A 15190-nucleotide genomic window follows, 5' to 3' on the forward strand; every position below is an offset into this window, starting at 1 on the left:
CTGTCATCAAGGCCCCATGTCTGCACTGACCTGACATCAGTCTGAGCTCAGTATGTTCCCCACTCCCTCCTCTGGCCCCTGTTTGCCCACAGAGCCCATCATGTTTGAACCCAGGAGGCTGACTTGCCTAGAAAACAGCCTTCCAGAGTGTCTCAACTGCAACTGAGTTGCAACTTCAGGAAACAGTAGCCAGGAAACTTGCTGGGGAATCCATTTTTTCTATTCCCTTAGTTCTCCCACCCCTCCCTGCTGGGGCACTTTCCACCAACACTCTCAACTCCTACTTGCCCTAGAAACTCTCTACCTTTCCCCCTGTCCTCCTTCTTGGGCTTGTCTTACACTTGGGACACAAGATGAGGGGCCTAGGAGGCTTTCTGTTTCAGCCCTCCCCACCTCCTGCCTCTCTGTCCAGCTCCCTTCCCCAGCCTCTTGGAGCTGAAGCATTCAAAATCCTTTTCTGAGTCTGTTCAGGCCTTCCTTTCATTCCTGTGGGGCCGACTAGGGGCTTTGGAAGGAGGAAAAAGGACCATCATGAGTCTAAGCTGCCCCAGAGCCCCAAGGCATGGATGGACGGGCCCACTTCCCCTTCACTCTTTTCTTTTTTTTCTCCTCCCTGCTCCTCCTCTGGACCCTGGCTCACATTTCCCTTTCTCACCTTTGTGAAAGACTATGCCCTCTCACTCTGCCCTCCATTCTTCCTGTCGCATTTTTTCCCAGCTCTATCCCCCCACCCCTCGCCCCCACCTCAGTCCAGGGCAGGCCGGTGCTATTGGTGCTTCTTCACTTCGGGACCCAGTTCCATATCTGTCCTTGGTGTGTCTCCTTTTCCTGACACCTCCTTCAGGCCCTCTCTGGACCCCAGGGCCCAAGAGTCACTGCTGACTGGATAAGTGCCATCTGCCTCCCACTCAAAACATTTCAGTCTGCCCTGGCCATAGAGCTGCCCAGGGAAGAATGACAAAGGCAGAATCCAGCCCTTTTCCAAACCAGTGCCAGTTAGCCCATTTGTCATCCCAAGGGTGGATGTGCCAGTTTCTCCTCAGGACCGAGTCAACCCCTCCAACCTCCTCGCCTTCCTCAGCACCCTCCGCAGTAATGTGTGTGTTACTGGGGAACCTGGGTGGCAGGACCTTTGACTTTGGGCCAATCTTTTGGGTCAGAGTTTCCCTACTTGATAGGGGAGTGTGAGATTTATATCTTCAAATGCCCTAGAGTCCTTCAGTGAAAAATTAGGTATTTTGTTTTTTTAGCTTTCGGGGAAAGGCTTTGAGGAGGGAAGCTGGGAGATGGGGATGAAAGTGTTTCTAAGTCTGAACCTCCCTCTGTCCTGAGCTGTCCCTATGATTACTCAAGGACAAGGTGGGACAGCTTTGCCTACAGCTCCAGAGACACAGAGAACAAGGGGCTCCTTCATTTTTCTTCAAGCTGGCCCCCGTGAGGGTCTGTGAGCAGCTTCTACTGGAACTATGTTTGATTCTGTGTACGTATTTATAATTTATCTGAAATGTGATGGATAAAGTGTTCTCATTTGCGGGGCCTAAGTTACTAATTGGCCCTTCAGCTAGGGAAAGGGGTTGGGTAGGTACACACTCCTGCCAAGGACTCCTAGCCCAGAACTCTCCCTTAGGCCAAGAAGGCTCTTTTATCCTCTTCAAGTGGTTGGCTTGTTCTCAGCCAGAAGAGCCTTGATCTAGGCTATGGCCTCTCTCTTCATAGCCATCCTAAAAGGAAAGACTGCTTCACCTCATTACCTTCAGAGGGATGGACTGTCCTCAGAGGACTCATGTTCCCTCCAACCAAGGCTGGCATCACCACTTTGTCTAGTGGAGCCTGAGGTAGGAGGTGTCTGGTTTCTCCAGCTGCTGGGAGGAGGCCAGCAGGCAGGGCACTTGCCTTTGCCCTAGTAAATTCTGACTCTGCCAGGATGCCCACCTCAGACCTTTTCTGAACATGAGTTCCCTCCACTACCATGGTAGTAGATGTCCTTCTTCTGGGATTGCAGATCAGGGGTGGGGGGAGAATGTTGCATGTTTTTTTCTGGTGCTTGTCATTATACATATGAATAAACAGTGCTTCAAGCATTTGCCATGAAGAAGCCAAGAATGTAGCCCTTATGGGGATTTGTTTTCCTCCTCCCCTTGCTTTAAGTTCTTGGACAAATATCAGCATTTTCAACCCAAACCTCATTCTACTCCTCTCCACTCTGCACTCCCAGCAATAAGAGTCTGAAGGCTGAGTTGTTCCTGGCAGACCCCAGCCTGGTGACATCTCCTCAATCCAATGTAACTGAGACTCATTAATAAATTTAGAGCAAACTCAAAAGGCAGGAGATAGTGGCTTCCACAATGCTGTTTCCATGTGCTCTCCTACCATTTGTGACCTAATCTGGCTTCCCGTAAGGAGCTGAGGGCCTTATGAGTTGTCCTCTTAACCTTACAAACTTGCACCTCTATGCCCCTTCTGACAGACAGTCACAGACTTCATTTATATTCCCTTGAAAAATACACTTGGGCACAATATTACACTAAATGTCACCAGGTTGGCCAACCTCCTAGGAATCATCTGTGGTTTTCAGGTTAAGAAGCTCTACCATCAGAGATCATCCTTGAAGTACTTTAACATTCCTTGGGTGAAAATGAGAAGACACTCAGAGGTCTTGAAGTCACAGACCTTGACTTATTTGCCTCCAGTTTGGTTTCCCCTGGGATGAAAGAATGAGGTGTAAGGAAAAAGAGAATTAGTATCTCTTTCCCGATGTGATGGGGTAGGGGACAGGCTTTTGTCTCTTGAGTGTATGAAGGTGAGAAAGAATGTTATCAGCTGAGAAGAAAAATGTGGATGATTAAGGTATCAATATTTTCCAGGCCTTAGCAAGGAAAAAAACAGATCTAATGAGAAATCACCCTATGACGAAGCTCTGGTAGCAGCCCTGCCAGCACAGAAAATATTCGTTAGAAAAAGAAGCCAAAGTGATGGATGGAGTCAGGGTCCAACCAGGGTTTGGGAAGAGGCGATACAGGGTATCGATTATCGATCGCAGTTATTAGAAGGGGAGAGACGGATCAGCAGAGATGCTGCAAACATCAGCAGCCTAGGGGCCACCCCAGTTCCGGGGCTGGCTCTGGCTCACAAATAGCCTTCTGTCATCCTGACAGGTGATCTTGGTCAGCTCAGCTAGGTCCTACCAAATCCAGAAAACGCTACCCCAACCCTCTGCTCTGCATCAGGGCAGCGTGGGTTTCCCACAAAGGCACACCACCAGAGTTGAGGATCCTCCCCCACGCCAACCCGTGTCCTCCAGCACATCCTACAGACCCCCTCCCTTTGCCCTTCTGATTCACAGCGCCCACCTCCCTGCACCTACCCTATTCGATCTACAGGGAAGCGAAGTTGCTCGTGGCCGCCAGCCCGGGAAGGGGCGCCAGCCAGCTGGCGGAGGCACGGCTTAAAGGGGCGTCTTGGGCAGAGAGGTTTAGGACTGGGGTCTGTGTGCAGTGAGTTTAAGAGAGGGGCTGGCAGCAGAAAGAATGTATTCGCAAGGGTTAGGAGAGGAGGTCCTGCGGCTCTGGTCTCTTCCTACCCCCGCAATCATGCATTTTGTAGGGGCTCTCGTGGCAAGCTCAGTAGGCAACAGCACCACCTAGCTGACTACATTTCCCAGAAGGCTATGTGGGCGAGAGACTGAGAGCCAGACGAACAGTGCTGCGTTTGCGCAAAAGAGTGAGCTGGAAAGGTGGGAGGGAGAGGGGAGGCGTGCCCGCGGCGGGGATGAGGGGAGGGGGCCGCGCGGCGGCGGCGCCGGGGCGGGCGCGCGTCCGCGGCGGTGATGGCGGTGCGTGAACGCGCGGCGGCAGCAATGGCCGCTCTGGAGCGGCGGGTGCCGAGTCTCGATGACTTCGCGGGACAGAGCTGGAGCTCGTGGGTGGAGAGGGCCGATCTGCCCGCGGCCGATGGTGAGTGAAGCTCTCCTAGAGTCTGAAAACCCCATCCCTGTCTCCCCTCCCCCCATCCGGGCCCCCGCCAGCAGAGGGGAGCTGCCGACGGGAGCCGCCGTCCGGCTCCCCGGCCCCCCAAACAAAGGACCCGCCGGGTCCTAGTGCCCGCCCGCTCCGCCACCTTCGCGCCTCCGGGTCCTAGCGCCGGCTCTCCGCCAGCAGCCCACCCTGCCCACCTCTGTCTCTGCCGTCGCCCAATACCTGCCCCTACATCTGCTTTCCTTTATGTTTCTTCTTGCCTGCTGTCCTCCAGCTTCCGCCCCTCCTGCACCTGCCTCGGGCTTTCCCCATCAGCAACAGTCCTCTCCACGTGTTTCCCACGCACCCCACTTCTATGCCCCCCTCCCAACCCCCCTTGTTCCGTCGCCTTCTGCCCCACACCTTCTGCTCCTTTTCGGCGTTTGCCTGTCGACTGCAGTGCCACTGGACCCCCGCCTCCTCCGCATTAGTTCATCGGTCCATCCATCTATCCATCCTCCCTTCCTCCCTCCTTCTGTCCATCCATCCATGCCTCCACCCCCCGTCCTTTCCCGGGCTTCTTGCCCTACCTCCCGGGCTCTCTCCCCTGACACCCACCTTCTCTAGGCCCCTGAGTGCTTTTGGTGGAGCGGGCTGACAGCCCCTTTCCTGATCTTTGTCTCCTGGGCCCCAGGGGGCATCTGGCCTCGTGGCCTTTGGGGTGACAGCAGGCATCACGCCCCTGAAGAAGTTTGCAAGTGTGAAGAGGTGGAGGAGGAGACCACATGGAGCCGTCTCTGATGACACTTGTTCTCCTCTGAGACATCCAACTCCCAGCTCAGTTCTGTCCATCACTGCATTTTAACGGACTTCAGAGTGGGGGCTGCCCCTTGTCTCTTGCATACCTAACCCACCACCCCTCACATCTGAAGATTATATAAGACTGTCAGTGTTCTCATTCTAGAAAGGGGCAAGTCTGTTAGTAGGTGTCAGAAGCAGACCTAAGTGGGAGCCTCAGGCCACCCTAGAACTGCCCCATGCTGGGTGGGCAAGGATGGGGCCATTGTCAGGGTCTAGGTGCATTGAGAACCGGAAATGGAATCAGACGGGTTTGGTGACTCAGAATTGATTTTTTTTTTTTTCCAAAGGACAGGGAGGGGGCGCAGAGGAGGGAGGGGAGAGCAGTAAGGTAGGGGGGATGGGGAAAGAGCTGCTTTGCATAGCTAAGATGCTTTTGTCATCAACCCAGAAACTGAGGTACAAGGGCAACCCTTGCCCAAACCCCCTTAAGAGGAGGGTTTGCGTAGCTGACCGAGGGGACTTTGAAGATGCTGAAGGGCCCCAAGATAGCAGTTTCTCTGCTCTATGGCCATCCTGTCAGTGCAGGACCTGAGCAACTGGGTGTAACTTTCACCATGCCATGGCAACCCAAGTGAAACAAAACTGAGGCTGGGGACCTGGGAGAGTATCTGTTTGGGATGCCACAGAAAAGCAGAAAGAACGCATCTGAGAAATCTCAAGAAGGGCCTCAGGGATCTGTAGTAAAATAAGTGAAGGCCTGTTCCCCATTTACATGGGGAAGCAGGCCCAGAAAAGAGATAATTACCCACAGTCACCCAACTAGTCAGCGATGGGATCTTGAACTGCACCTTGGAGTGAAGGAGCCACACGAAAGGATCCTCTGATGGAGCCAGCTTATTCCAGAGGTAGCAGGTGAAGGCAGAATGGCCACTTGAGAAGGATCCACTGAGTGGTTCTCTGGGTGATCCTGAGCACCGGGTGCTTGTTGAAAGGCAGGGGCTTCCTCCTGCGTGGCCACAGCACCTGGCTGGGTTGGAGGTGGGCGTCTGGGATGGGAGTGGTCCTTCTGAGCTGTGTTTCTCCTTCAGGGGCGGAGTTGGAGGAGAGTAACAAAAACCCGAAGAAGTTGGATGCCATGACCCTCATTAAAGAAGGTGGGAGTTGGCACACATTAGGGCTGGGGCCCAGGGCAGACAGGACCACCTTTCCTTCTTCCACCACAACCCAGGAGGTGGCTGCAGCCAGTGAAGCAGCCAGTCTGGGCATTCTCACTTTGATAGGTCTGAGTTAGCCTCTTCCTCTGGCTCCTGTGACTTACTGAGGGAGATTCTAATCATTGGTGTTTGGTGCTCTCTCACCTGAAAGCCTGCATTCTTAGGGATTGGTTAGACTGAACTCTGGAAGCATCCATCATAAAGCCTGTTATATCAGCTGGGAGGGGAAGTGTCATCTGAGTGGTGGGTGGGTCTGTTCTCTGATCTTACAGGGAAACCCTGGCATCCCCAGCCCCAGTGATAAGGGCTTCTGTCGTTGCAGACATGTCCATCTTCGGGCACTGCCCTGCCCATGACGACTTCTATTTGGTTGTATGTAACCATTGCAGCCAAGTGGTGAAGCCTCAAGCTTTCCAGAAGCACTGCGGTGAGGGGAGCCCTAGGGAGGAGATAGAGGGAATAGGGGAAGGTGGAACTTGGAACTCTGAGGACAGGGCCAGTTGGGAGGTCACGTGGGTAATGGAGGGAGGCTTTGTGAATAGGAAGGTGGGGTGGGGTGGAGCTTCAGACATTGTGGTTGGTTCGGATTATTGTTTAAGCAAACTTCTAGCATCTGGTGGAGTAACGTTCTAGCATCTGGGAAGAGCTAAGAGGTTCAGGAAGCAGAGTCCTAGAATTTTCAGTCTTGAAGGTGCAGATTCAAAGGGGAAGGAGGCAAATCTAAAACCTAACATTCGGAAACTGCAGATTCTCTGTCATAAATCTGTGAGCAGGGTTAGGAGGATGGGGCAGGAGGCAGTTAATAGCACTCACCTCGATTGCTCTCTCCACTCCTGGTGACAGAAAGAAGACATGGGCCCCTCAGCAAGCTCTACGCCCGGGCCCCACCTCCACCTCCAGCCCCTGCCAGCTCTCAGAAATGCCATGTAGTGAATGGGCAGGGCCCTGCTTGTAGGGCCCCAGGTTCTGCCAAAACCTCCTCCAGGGAGAAGGGCCAAGGGTCTCGCAGCCGTGGCCACCAGCCTCCCGAGAAGACCCAGAAGGACAACCTCTGGTAAGGAAAGGCTGGAGACTCCCTGAGACAAGCCCTGACCACACAGCCCAAGGAGGGGTTGACACAAATGGAAGCAGCCATGGGGCGATGGGCACTGCTCATGGTGGGAGGGAGCCAGCTCTCTCTGCAGCTCCCTCTACTTGCTCCAGGGAATATGGGATTCCCTTGTCCTGAGTTCTGCACCCCTGCAGGAGCCCACCCAAATTCTGGGAAAGGAGATGGTCCTGGGCTAGAATCTGGGGCCCAGACCCAGCCTCCCTACCTCCCAGCCTACACCGTCTCTCCACTTACAGCCTTTTCGTGCCTGTGGTGAATCTGGAGAAGATGTCCAGTCTTCCGAAGCCCGATGGACATGGAATCAGGGTGGCCCCGCCCTCTGCTTTCCTCGGCCAGCCAGGTGGCCTCACCAAGGACTCCACTGGAAAAAATCCCATGGCATCCCCTTCTAAAGAACTTCCTGGCAGAGAGAGCATCGAGATAGCCCCCAGCGAGGGCCCCAGTCACCGGACTGAAGGCAACCCTTCTGAAAAGGAGCCTGGTGGGGCCAAGCTGCCCCCCAAAACCCACCGGAAGATGGCTCGTGAGTAGTCATGGTCTTGGGGATCAGAAAGGTAGAGTGGGGACTCCTTTGGACAGCTTTGTCCTTGGGTCTGATGGAGAGGGGGTCAGTGAAGAGGGGGCTTGGCCATCACAGATTGCTGGGGTACAGGGACCCCTGGTCATCCCTTGACGTGGCACTCACTTGACCTGCTTGCTTTCTTGGAAGATTCTCTTCAGTCCAGCTGTCCTGATTAAGGCTATGGGAGCCTGTGCCCAAGTAGGTGAAGGTACTGTTCCTCACCCTGGGCTATGGACCTTTATGTTTTTTCTCACCTAGATCCAGGGCACCAGAAACCTCCCATAGCTGGTTTCCCTGGCATTCCAGATGCCTGTGGCTGCTCCTGTTTCTGGGTATATGTTGCTTTATTTGGGGCTTGGAGCCCCCCAAAGGATTCTTGGGCCGGTAATGGGGATGGGATGGTTCTTACGCCCAGCAGAGAGCTGCTGATGCCCAGAGGAGTTTGTCTGGAAGGCTACAGCCGCAGACTTGAGGGCCAGAGGCTTTCCTGCCTTAGGCCCAGCTCTTCCCAGGCCTTTGGCATGAAGATGCCAGACCTTCCCCTGGGCCTCCTCTAAGTGGCTGTGGGGTTCATGGGACCTGCTTTCCCCACAGGGAAGGAGTGCGACCTCAACAGGCAGTGTGGGGTAATCAATCCAGAGACCAAAAAGATCTGTACCCGCCTTCTCACCTGCAAGGTAACCTCTACTCCCTCTGCCTGGTGAGGGAGAACACGGGCCCTGGGAAGGGAGAGGGAGTGTGATCTTATCCAAGGTCCAACTCAAGGGATGGGGTTAAGCCCAGACCAGATAGGGAGAAGGGGCTGCCCCAGTGGGCCCGAGGTAGGAACAGCGGGCAGGGGGGTGGCTCCCAGATTCCCCCGCTAGTCTCGCCGCTTGCGTAAGCCAGAGCACACTGCTGCCCCTTCCCCTGCTCCGCTCACACCCCCTCCCCACCCTCCGCCCTGCTGTGCTCTAGATCCACTCAGTGCACCAGCGCCGGGAGGTCCAGGGCCGAGCCAAGGACTTTGACGTGCTGGTGGCAGAGCTGAAGGCCAACTCCCGCAAAGGGGAGTCTCCCAAGGAGAAGAGCCCAGGGCGCAAGGAGGCAGCTCTCGAGCGCCCCTCCCAGGAGCCCCCTGCCTCAGTCCAACTTGTGGCAGCAGCGGCTGCTCCCAGCGGAGCCTTCTCTGCTCGTGCCAAGCCGACATACCCCTACTGTGCACTGCCCAGGTAGGTCCAGGAGCAAGCACCCATCTGACCCGGGGACGCTTGGCCCCAAACCATCAGGGACCCCTGGAGACAGGCCCGGGGGTATCCTGGAAGATGCTGTTCACTCCACCCTGATGTGGGGGGAGGAGCCCTGGCAGTGGTGTGGAAGCAGGTGATTCCCCCGCTGCTAACCTGGCATACCACAGTCCACCTGCCTCTCTGTAGCCATCCAACACCCAGGATAAAAACACTCTCCCAGCTGCTCCCACCAGGCGAAAAGTCGTCATCGGGAAGCCAGAAGGGTCAGGGTCCTGGGTGAAGCAGTCCTTCTGTGTATTTTTATTCATTGGCCCCTTCGTGTGCAGAGGCTGCGCTGGACCCGGGGGAGAGCCTGCCTTGCCGAAGGAGACACACACCCATCTCTGCCTGTAACACGAGGGGCAGACACGAAACACAGGCTCAGCTCACAGACAGGCTCACAGGAATATGTGATGCAAGAAGGGGGTTGAGAAAATTGACTGGGCTGACCCGAGCTGAGTGCAGTTACTCTCAGAGGATTTTCTGGAGGAGGCGAATCTGGAGCAGATTTTCCCCCTGAGGAGGCAGGGCCTGGGAAGTGGAGGGGCTGGGGAGAGAATCCCTCGGGAGCTGTGGCCCCTGATCTTTCCGGCTCTTAACTCTGTGAGCTCTGGTGTCCCCTCCCTCCCGGGCCCCCTTCCTCTTTGTCTGACGGCCCACAGGGTGTCTGCCCTGACTTTTTGAGCTTGGCGGGTTCAGGGACAACCCACCCCCGCCCCCGACCCACTTCTGTCACTTTGCCTTCACATCCCCTTTGGCCCTTCCAGGTCCCGGGCCTCCTCTGAGAGTGAGTTGGATGATGAAGGCCCTTGTGGTGGCGATGGGGATCCAGGCCTGTTCCCCTTCCCCCTGCCCCGGGGTGGGGCCCAGGCCTCCAGCGAGGAGAGTGAGGAGGAGGGGACATCTGATGAACTCCACCTCCCCACTGACTGCCATTATGCAACCCGGCCCCCTCGGCCACAGGCGGTAAGGACCCAGGGGGCTGGGGGTGAGTGGGCAGCCCTCCTGGCCCAGAGTGTGGGAAGGAGGTCCGATTCTGTGTGCAGGTACCCTCCCTGTATTTCAGGCACCGGTAACCATGTACCTTCCTTCTGCCTCCAGTTCTGCACCTTTGGGAGCCGGCTGGTGAGTCCAGGATGCTACGTGTTTAGCCGCCGGCTGGACCGGTTCTGCTCGGCCCTGAGCTCCATGTTGGAACGGCACCTCAGCTCCCACATGTGGAAGTGAGTCTCTCGGCCCCAGAACTTCCTTCCCTGGGTCCCAGGCACTCATGGGCTTCAGAAGCCCTAATTCTTCACACATACCTAGAGACGTGGCTTGGCTATCGGCCAGGAAACCCCCAAGTAGGATGCAGAGGAAGTGGGGAAACTTGGTGGCCTGGAGCTAGGCTGAGGTCGGGCACGAATGGGTCGTCTGGGAGTGGATCTTAACTCTTACCTGTCACTTCCAGTACTTTTTAGGTAAGTAAGCATAGGGGATGGCTAACCTGAGATTTACAGTGAGATTCTTAAAGCATCTATATATTACTTCCAACTCTGTCTGTCCCTGGGCCTTCTTCGTGTTCCTCAGTTCCAGCGTCTCCCAGCAGATGGCAGCACTGCCAGGGTTTCTGGGCCATTTCTCCGTGGGGTGGAAAGGCTGTTGTATATTGGTGGGGATGCCCTCTGGCTTGCTTGGCATCACAGTGGGGCTCTCTTTTTTGCCACAGGAAGATCCCACCGGCGGCTGAGCCTCCATCCCACCTTGTCAGCTCTCTCCCATCTGCTCCCCTGAGCCCATCCCCTAGAGGCAGCAGCCCTCGCCTTCCAGGCCCACCCCCCAGACCCATCTGCCCCACCTCCACGCCCCCCACCAAGGACAGCCTTGTCCCCAGCTACCCTGCAGGCTCCCCCAACGTGGCAGCCGCCTGTAGTCAGGCGGAGTGCATGGGCGGGAGCCAGGCCATCACCTCACCACTGCCTGCCAACACGCCGTCCCCGTCCTTCAGCAAGCTCCCACCTTCCAAGGCCAGCAAGTCATCCAAAGGCAAGGACAGGCTTGAGGTGGGGGCTCCTTCTAGAAAGCGAAAGTTATCACCCGGCCCCACCACTTTCAAACGGACTTGCATACTGGAGCCCGCTGCAAAAGGCAAGCCCTCTGGATGCCGGGGCCTCGCAGCCAAGACTAAACCCGCTCTGGGCCTGGGGCTTAATGGGACGGTGGGGCCAAGAGTGAAGAGGGCAGGGCCTCTGGACTGTCGGGGTTCCCCTCATCAGCCCCCCATGCCAGTCAAGCCTTCTCAGCTGGACAGCCAGGGGGCAGCTGGACACACAGCCAAGGCCCTGCCGACCAACTGCCTCTCTGAGGAGGAGGTAGCCAAGAAGCGGAAAAACCTGGCCACTTACTGCCGGCCAGTGAAGGCCAAGCACTGCCAGGCCGGTGCTCCTGCCGACACGGCCTGCTCCGTGCGCCGCAAGAAGCCGGGTCCAGCCCTGGCCTTTGAGGAGAAGTGTTCTGCACTGCAGGTACCGGCCCGGCTCCCTGAAGAGCGGGGGCGGGGAAGGGTCAGGATGGATGAGGTTGTCGTGCCCAGCAGGAACCTGACAGAAAGAGGTGCCTAAGTAAAAACTTTGTGCAGGGAGGGGAAGACGGGAAGTTGAGAGTTCCTGGGCCATCTTCTCTAGGGAGAGGTGACCCCAGCTCTTGCTTGGTGGGCCTTCCCCTGTCCCCAGCCCTCTCTCTTGGGCTAAGGAGATGTTGCCTCTGCCTCTCCCTCTTCCCTCACTTTTGCTTTAATTAAAGGGCCACTTTCTGAATTGGCTGTGGCCCTCACTCCAGGAACTGGAGCTACCTCTGTTCCCTGAAGGAAAGGAAGTTGGACTCCATGAGCTCTGATAAGAAAGGTTTGGGCAGTGGGGTTGAGCTGGGGTCCCAGAGCTGTGGCCTAACACACTGGGCACAGGGTGGGTGGGCTGGTCTTGTTCGTTGGTTTTGTGTCTGGGCATTAGGGCCTGAAAGGGCAGGGACAGCACCCGAGGTCCCCATATGCATGTCTGCCCACCTTGCACATGAATCCACTGCCCGGTTTTCAGGTGTCAGGCAAACTCTCCAGGGTTTCCAGTAAAGCCAGCAGCCAGATTTATTTGCCTCTTCTGTTGGGAACCCTGGAGTAGCATGCTCTGAGCTATGCATATGATCTTAGCCAGGAGGGATGAATTGGGTGGGAAGAGGGGTGCCCTCCTGGTTTAGGCACTGACCAGATGCATCCCAACACATTTGGCACCCACATGAGAGTAGTAATAAGTTGACAGTTGCCCAGGGCTTGAGTGTGTTTGTGTCCCCCGCTTGCATGGGTGATCTCCAGACTGCCTCTGCTGGGCAGGCATTTATCCTCCCCCGTGCCTAGCTTTACTCAACAGGCCAGCAGGAGAAAATCGACCCTTAGCTTTTATGGCCCACATAGTTCACTGGATAGGAGGACAGGTAGACCCCCCTAGCCTGACCCTGTCTCTTGCCTCTTGTCTTCTTGCAGTCAAAAGCCCATTAACGAGAAAGTGCCTGCCCACTGCAATGGAGCCGCCAGCACCTCCTCCCCTCCAGATCCGGGCCCCAGGCTGCTGCCGCTTTTTATAACTTTATATTATTTTTTTTAAGAAAAAAAAAAAAACTCTTTAAAATACCTCAAGACTGTCTTCCTGTTCTGTTGCTGCTAAGAAAATATAAAAACAGAAACATAGGAAGGAAAGAAGTGTAATAAAATGAGTGTCCTTACTGTCCCCAGCTACATCCCAGGAGGCTGACCTGATAGGCAGCCAGCCTCCAGCTCCTATCACTTGCCTGCAAAAGAATCTCTTATGCTCATATGTTTTTGTACTTTTAGTCTCTAGAAATGGCTAGGGGTTGTGTCACTGGGGGAGTCCTAGGATGAGGAGGCATGTTGCTTCTAGTGAGCAAGGGGACTACAGTCCTATTGGGGAAGGAAACTTGATGGGGAAGGGGAGCCATACCTCCAGGTCTACTCTTGGATCTTCGCCTTGAAAGTCTAGGAGAATCAGCCTGTGGCCCTATTCTGGTCTTCCAGCAACCCGGCGCCTCCATCCTGCCTCTGAATTACTGCCTCAGTTTCTTCAGCTCCTCCTGCCTCGTACTAGTAGCCTCTCATTTTCTCAACCACTTGAGCTGAAGTGGAGTTGGTAATTGCTCTCAGGATGTCCCTGATTCCTGTGGGACTGCCTGTTTTGGTCTCTCGCCCCATGGCGTGTGGGTTTACCCTTAAGGAAGGGGTGCAGCCTCTCCCAGGTAGGCCTCCTTAAGCGGAAGCACACCTTTTCTGGAGGCAGAAAGGGAAAAGGTAAGATCACTTACAGAACTTCCCTTGGTGTGGGAGGCAGCCAGCGTGTGGGAGGTCCTAGTCCCTCAGGATCACCTGGCTCCCCAGGGCTGAGCAGATGGTGTGGAGGCGGCAAGGGCTGGGAGTGCCCTAGATTTTTCATTTGTCTCACTGGGGACAACAGCTACTGTGCAGATAGGGGACACGACTTTTGCCGGTCCCCCCTTTGGTCCTCAAACCCTAATTCACCAGGTACGGGACACTAGTTTTTAGCTTTATCCGTTCCTTTTCAATCTCCTTGCTTTAAGGCAGAGGGGACTCTAACTCCCTTAACAAGACGGAAGGAGGGGTGGCTGGAGAGAGTGGGCAACCAGGGAAATCCAGTATTTTTGGAAAACTGCTCAAAACTGGTTTCACACTTTGGTTCTGTATATCAAATTTGTGACTTGGGTGAAATCAGTTGTCATGAAAGTAATTTTCACAGGCTATTTGAGACATAAGCCCCATAAGCCCGTGTAGACATAGAGATACCAATGAGGTTGGCTGAAGACACAAGGTGGGCCCGGAGCTGTCCACTCGCCCCCTGCCCTCGTGGCTCTGCAGGGCCGAGGCGCTTTCCCCTAGTCTGCAGAGGGCGCTGTGGGCGAGCCGCCGCATTGCCGGCGGCGTCCCGGGGAGGAGCTTCTCCCGCATCCGCGGCCGCCTCCGCGATCGCAAACCCGGAAGACTTGCCCTGGCAGCTGGGAGTGTGCGGCTGCCGGGCGCCGCCATGCAGTCTCTGGAGGTAGGTCTGGTTCTCGCTCCGCCGAGGGAGCCGAGACTGACCCGCTGGCTGCGGAGAGGCAGTGGGATCTTGGCGCATCTGGTCGCTGTGGGCTTCACCATCTTCCTGACTGTGCTGTCCCGGCCAGGAACCAGTGAGTGTGCAGGAGGGGCGGGGCCAGGAAAGGGGGCGGAGTCGAGATGTTGGAGGGGCTGCGCTTGGAGCGCTGAGCGGCGTGGAGTAGGGGCTCGCAGTGGATGGGTGACTGTGCAGGGGTAGTAAGGGCGTGGTGGGGCGTGGTCCTGGGGGTGGGTCCTGGAAGGGTGGGGCTTCGGGTGCTGGGAGGAGAGAAGCCTGAAGTGCACTAACTGAACTCGCTAGCTCGTCACCAGCAGAGTCCCTCACGGATGCTACAAGTAAAGGAGGGAGGCCAAGGTCTATTTTAGGACTGGGCTGGTAGCTGCGAAGTGCTGAATGGGGAATCCAGGCCAAACTGGTATGTTTGCCCTCTTGGTTGCTCGGCCTAAGGCCCTTTGGCTGCACCACGTTGCCTGGAGGTCCTGATTACTGATTAGGGTTGAAGACACTACACTGACCTTTCCCCTCCAGCCAGATTCTTTGGGCTCCAGCCAACTACAGGGGCAGAACCAATGGTGCCCCGCCATCAGTCTGTTCTCTTTGATTCTTAGGTCTTTTCTCCTGGCACCCTGTATTCATGGCCTTGGCGGTGAGTTTGGGTGATTGGTTTGGATATGCCCCTAAGGAAGCATCTAGCCTTTAGAAAGCTTAACCTTTCTTTGGCTCAGAGAGGTGGGGGGAAATACCCAGGGCCCCGTCTTTCCTTGCAACCACTGAGATCAGGAAACATGGAGGACTGGGCTATAGGTAATCAGATGGTATAACGGGGTGGGAGGGCATGGAAGATACCATTATTTTCTCCACTCTGGGCCTGAAAAGAGGAAGTGGAAGGGGCGTTATCCAGTTGCTCCCCACCCCACCAGTTCAGGAGAAAGTTTAACTTTTGCTGTTCCCATTGGTCAAGAAATGAGAGTCCTTGCTGTTGAGGATGTGGGGCGGGCTGGAGGGGGGGCATGGATGTCAGCCTGAATGATGACACTTCTGCTCAAGTGTGGATTCCCAATTCTGCCCACAAATGCCACCTGTGAGGCAGGTAGGTGGTCCTGGTGGGAGTTCTTATTTGTCTTCCTT

At 55.7% G+C, this 15190-nt stretch overlaps 1 protein-coding gene across 8 annotated transcripts in view; it reads left to right on the plus strand.

Moving 5' to 3' along the window:
* Positions 1–81: 81 nt before the first annotated feature.
* Positions 82–15190, plus strand: part of LOC129540520 (putative transmembrane reductase CYB561D1) — a 23452-nt gene continuing 8343 nt past the window's right edge. For 3 of the 8 annotated variants that reach the window (XR_016037245.1, XR_016037246.1, XM_088835550.1), the window contains exons 1-2: positions 12441–14135; positions 14671–14708. Coding sequence is in view for 6 of the 8 variants with exons in the window: in XM_088835550.1 (XP_088691676.1) it covers positions 13988–14135; positions 14671–14708 (186 nt within the window). In the remaining 2 variants the exon portion in view is untranslated. The other 5 variants (XM_055401570.2, XM_088835549.1, XM_088835548.1 and 2 more) reach the window with 5 other exon arrangements.

This window comes from Moschus berezovskii, chromosome 4, assembly GCF_049115385.1.
Source record: "Moschus berezovskii isolate FMDL1 chromosome 4, NW_MosBer_1.0, whole genome shotgun sequence".
Lineage (NCBI taxonomy): Eukaryota > Metazoa > Chordata > Mammalia > Artiodactyla > Moschidae > Moschus > Moschus berezovskii.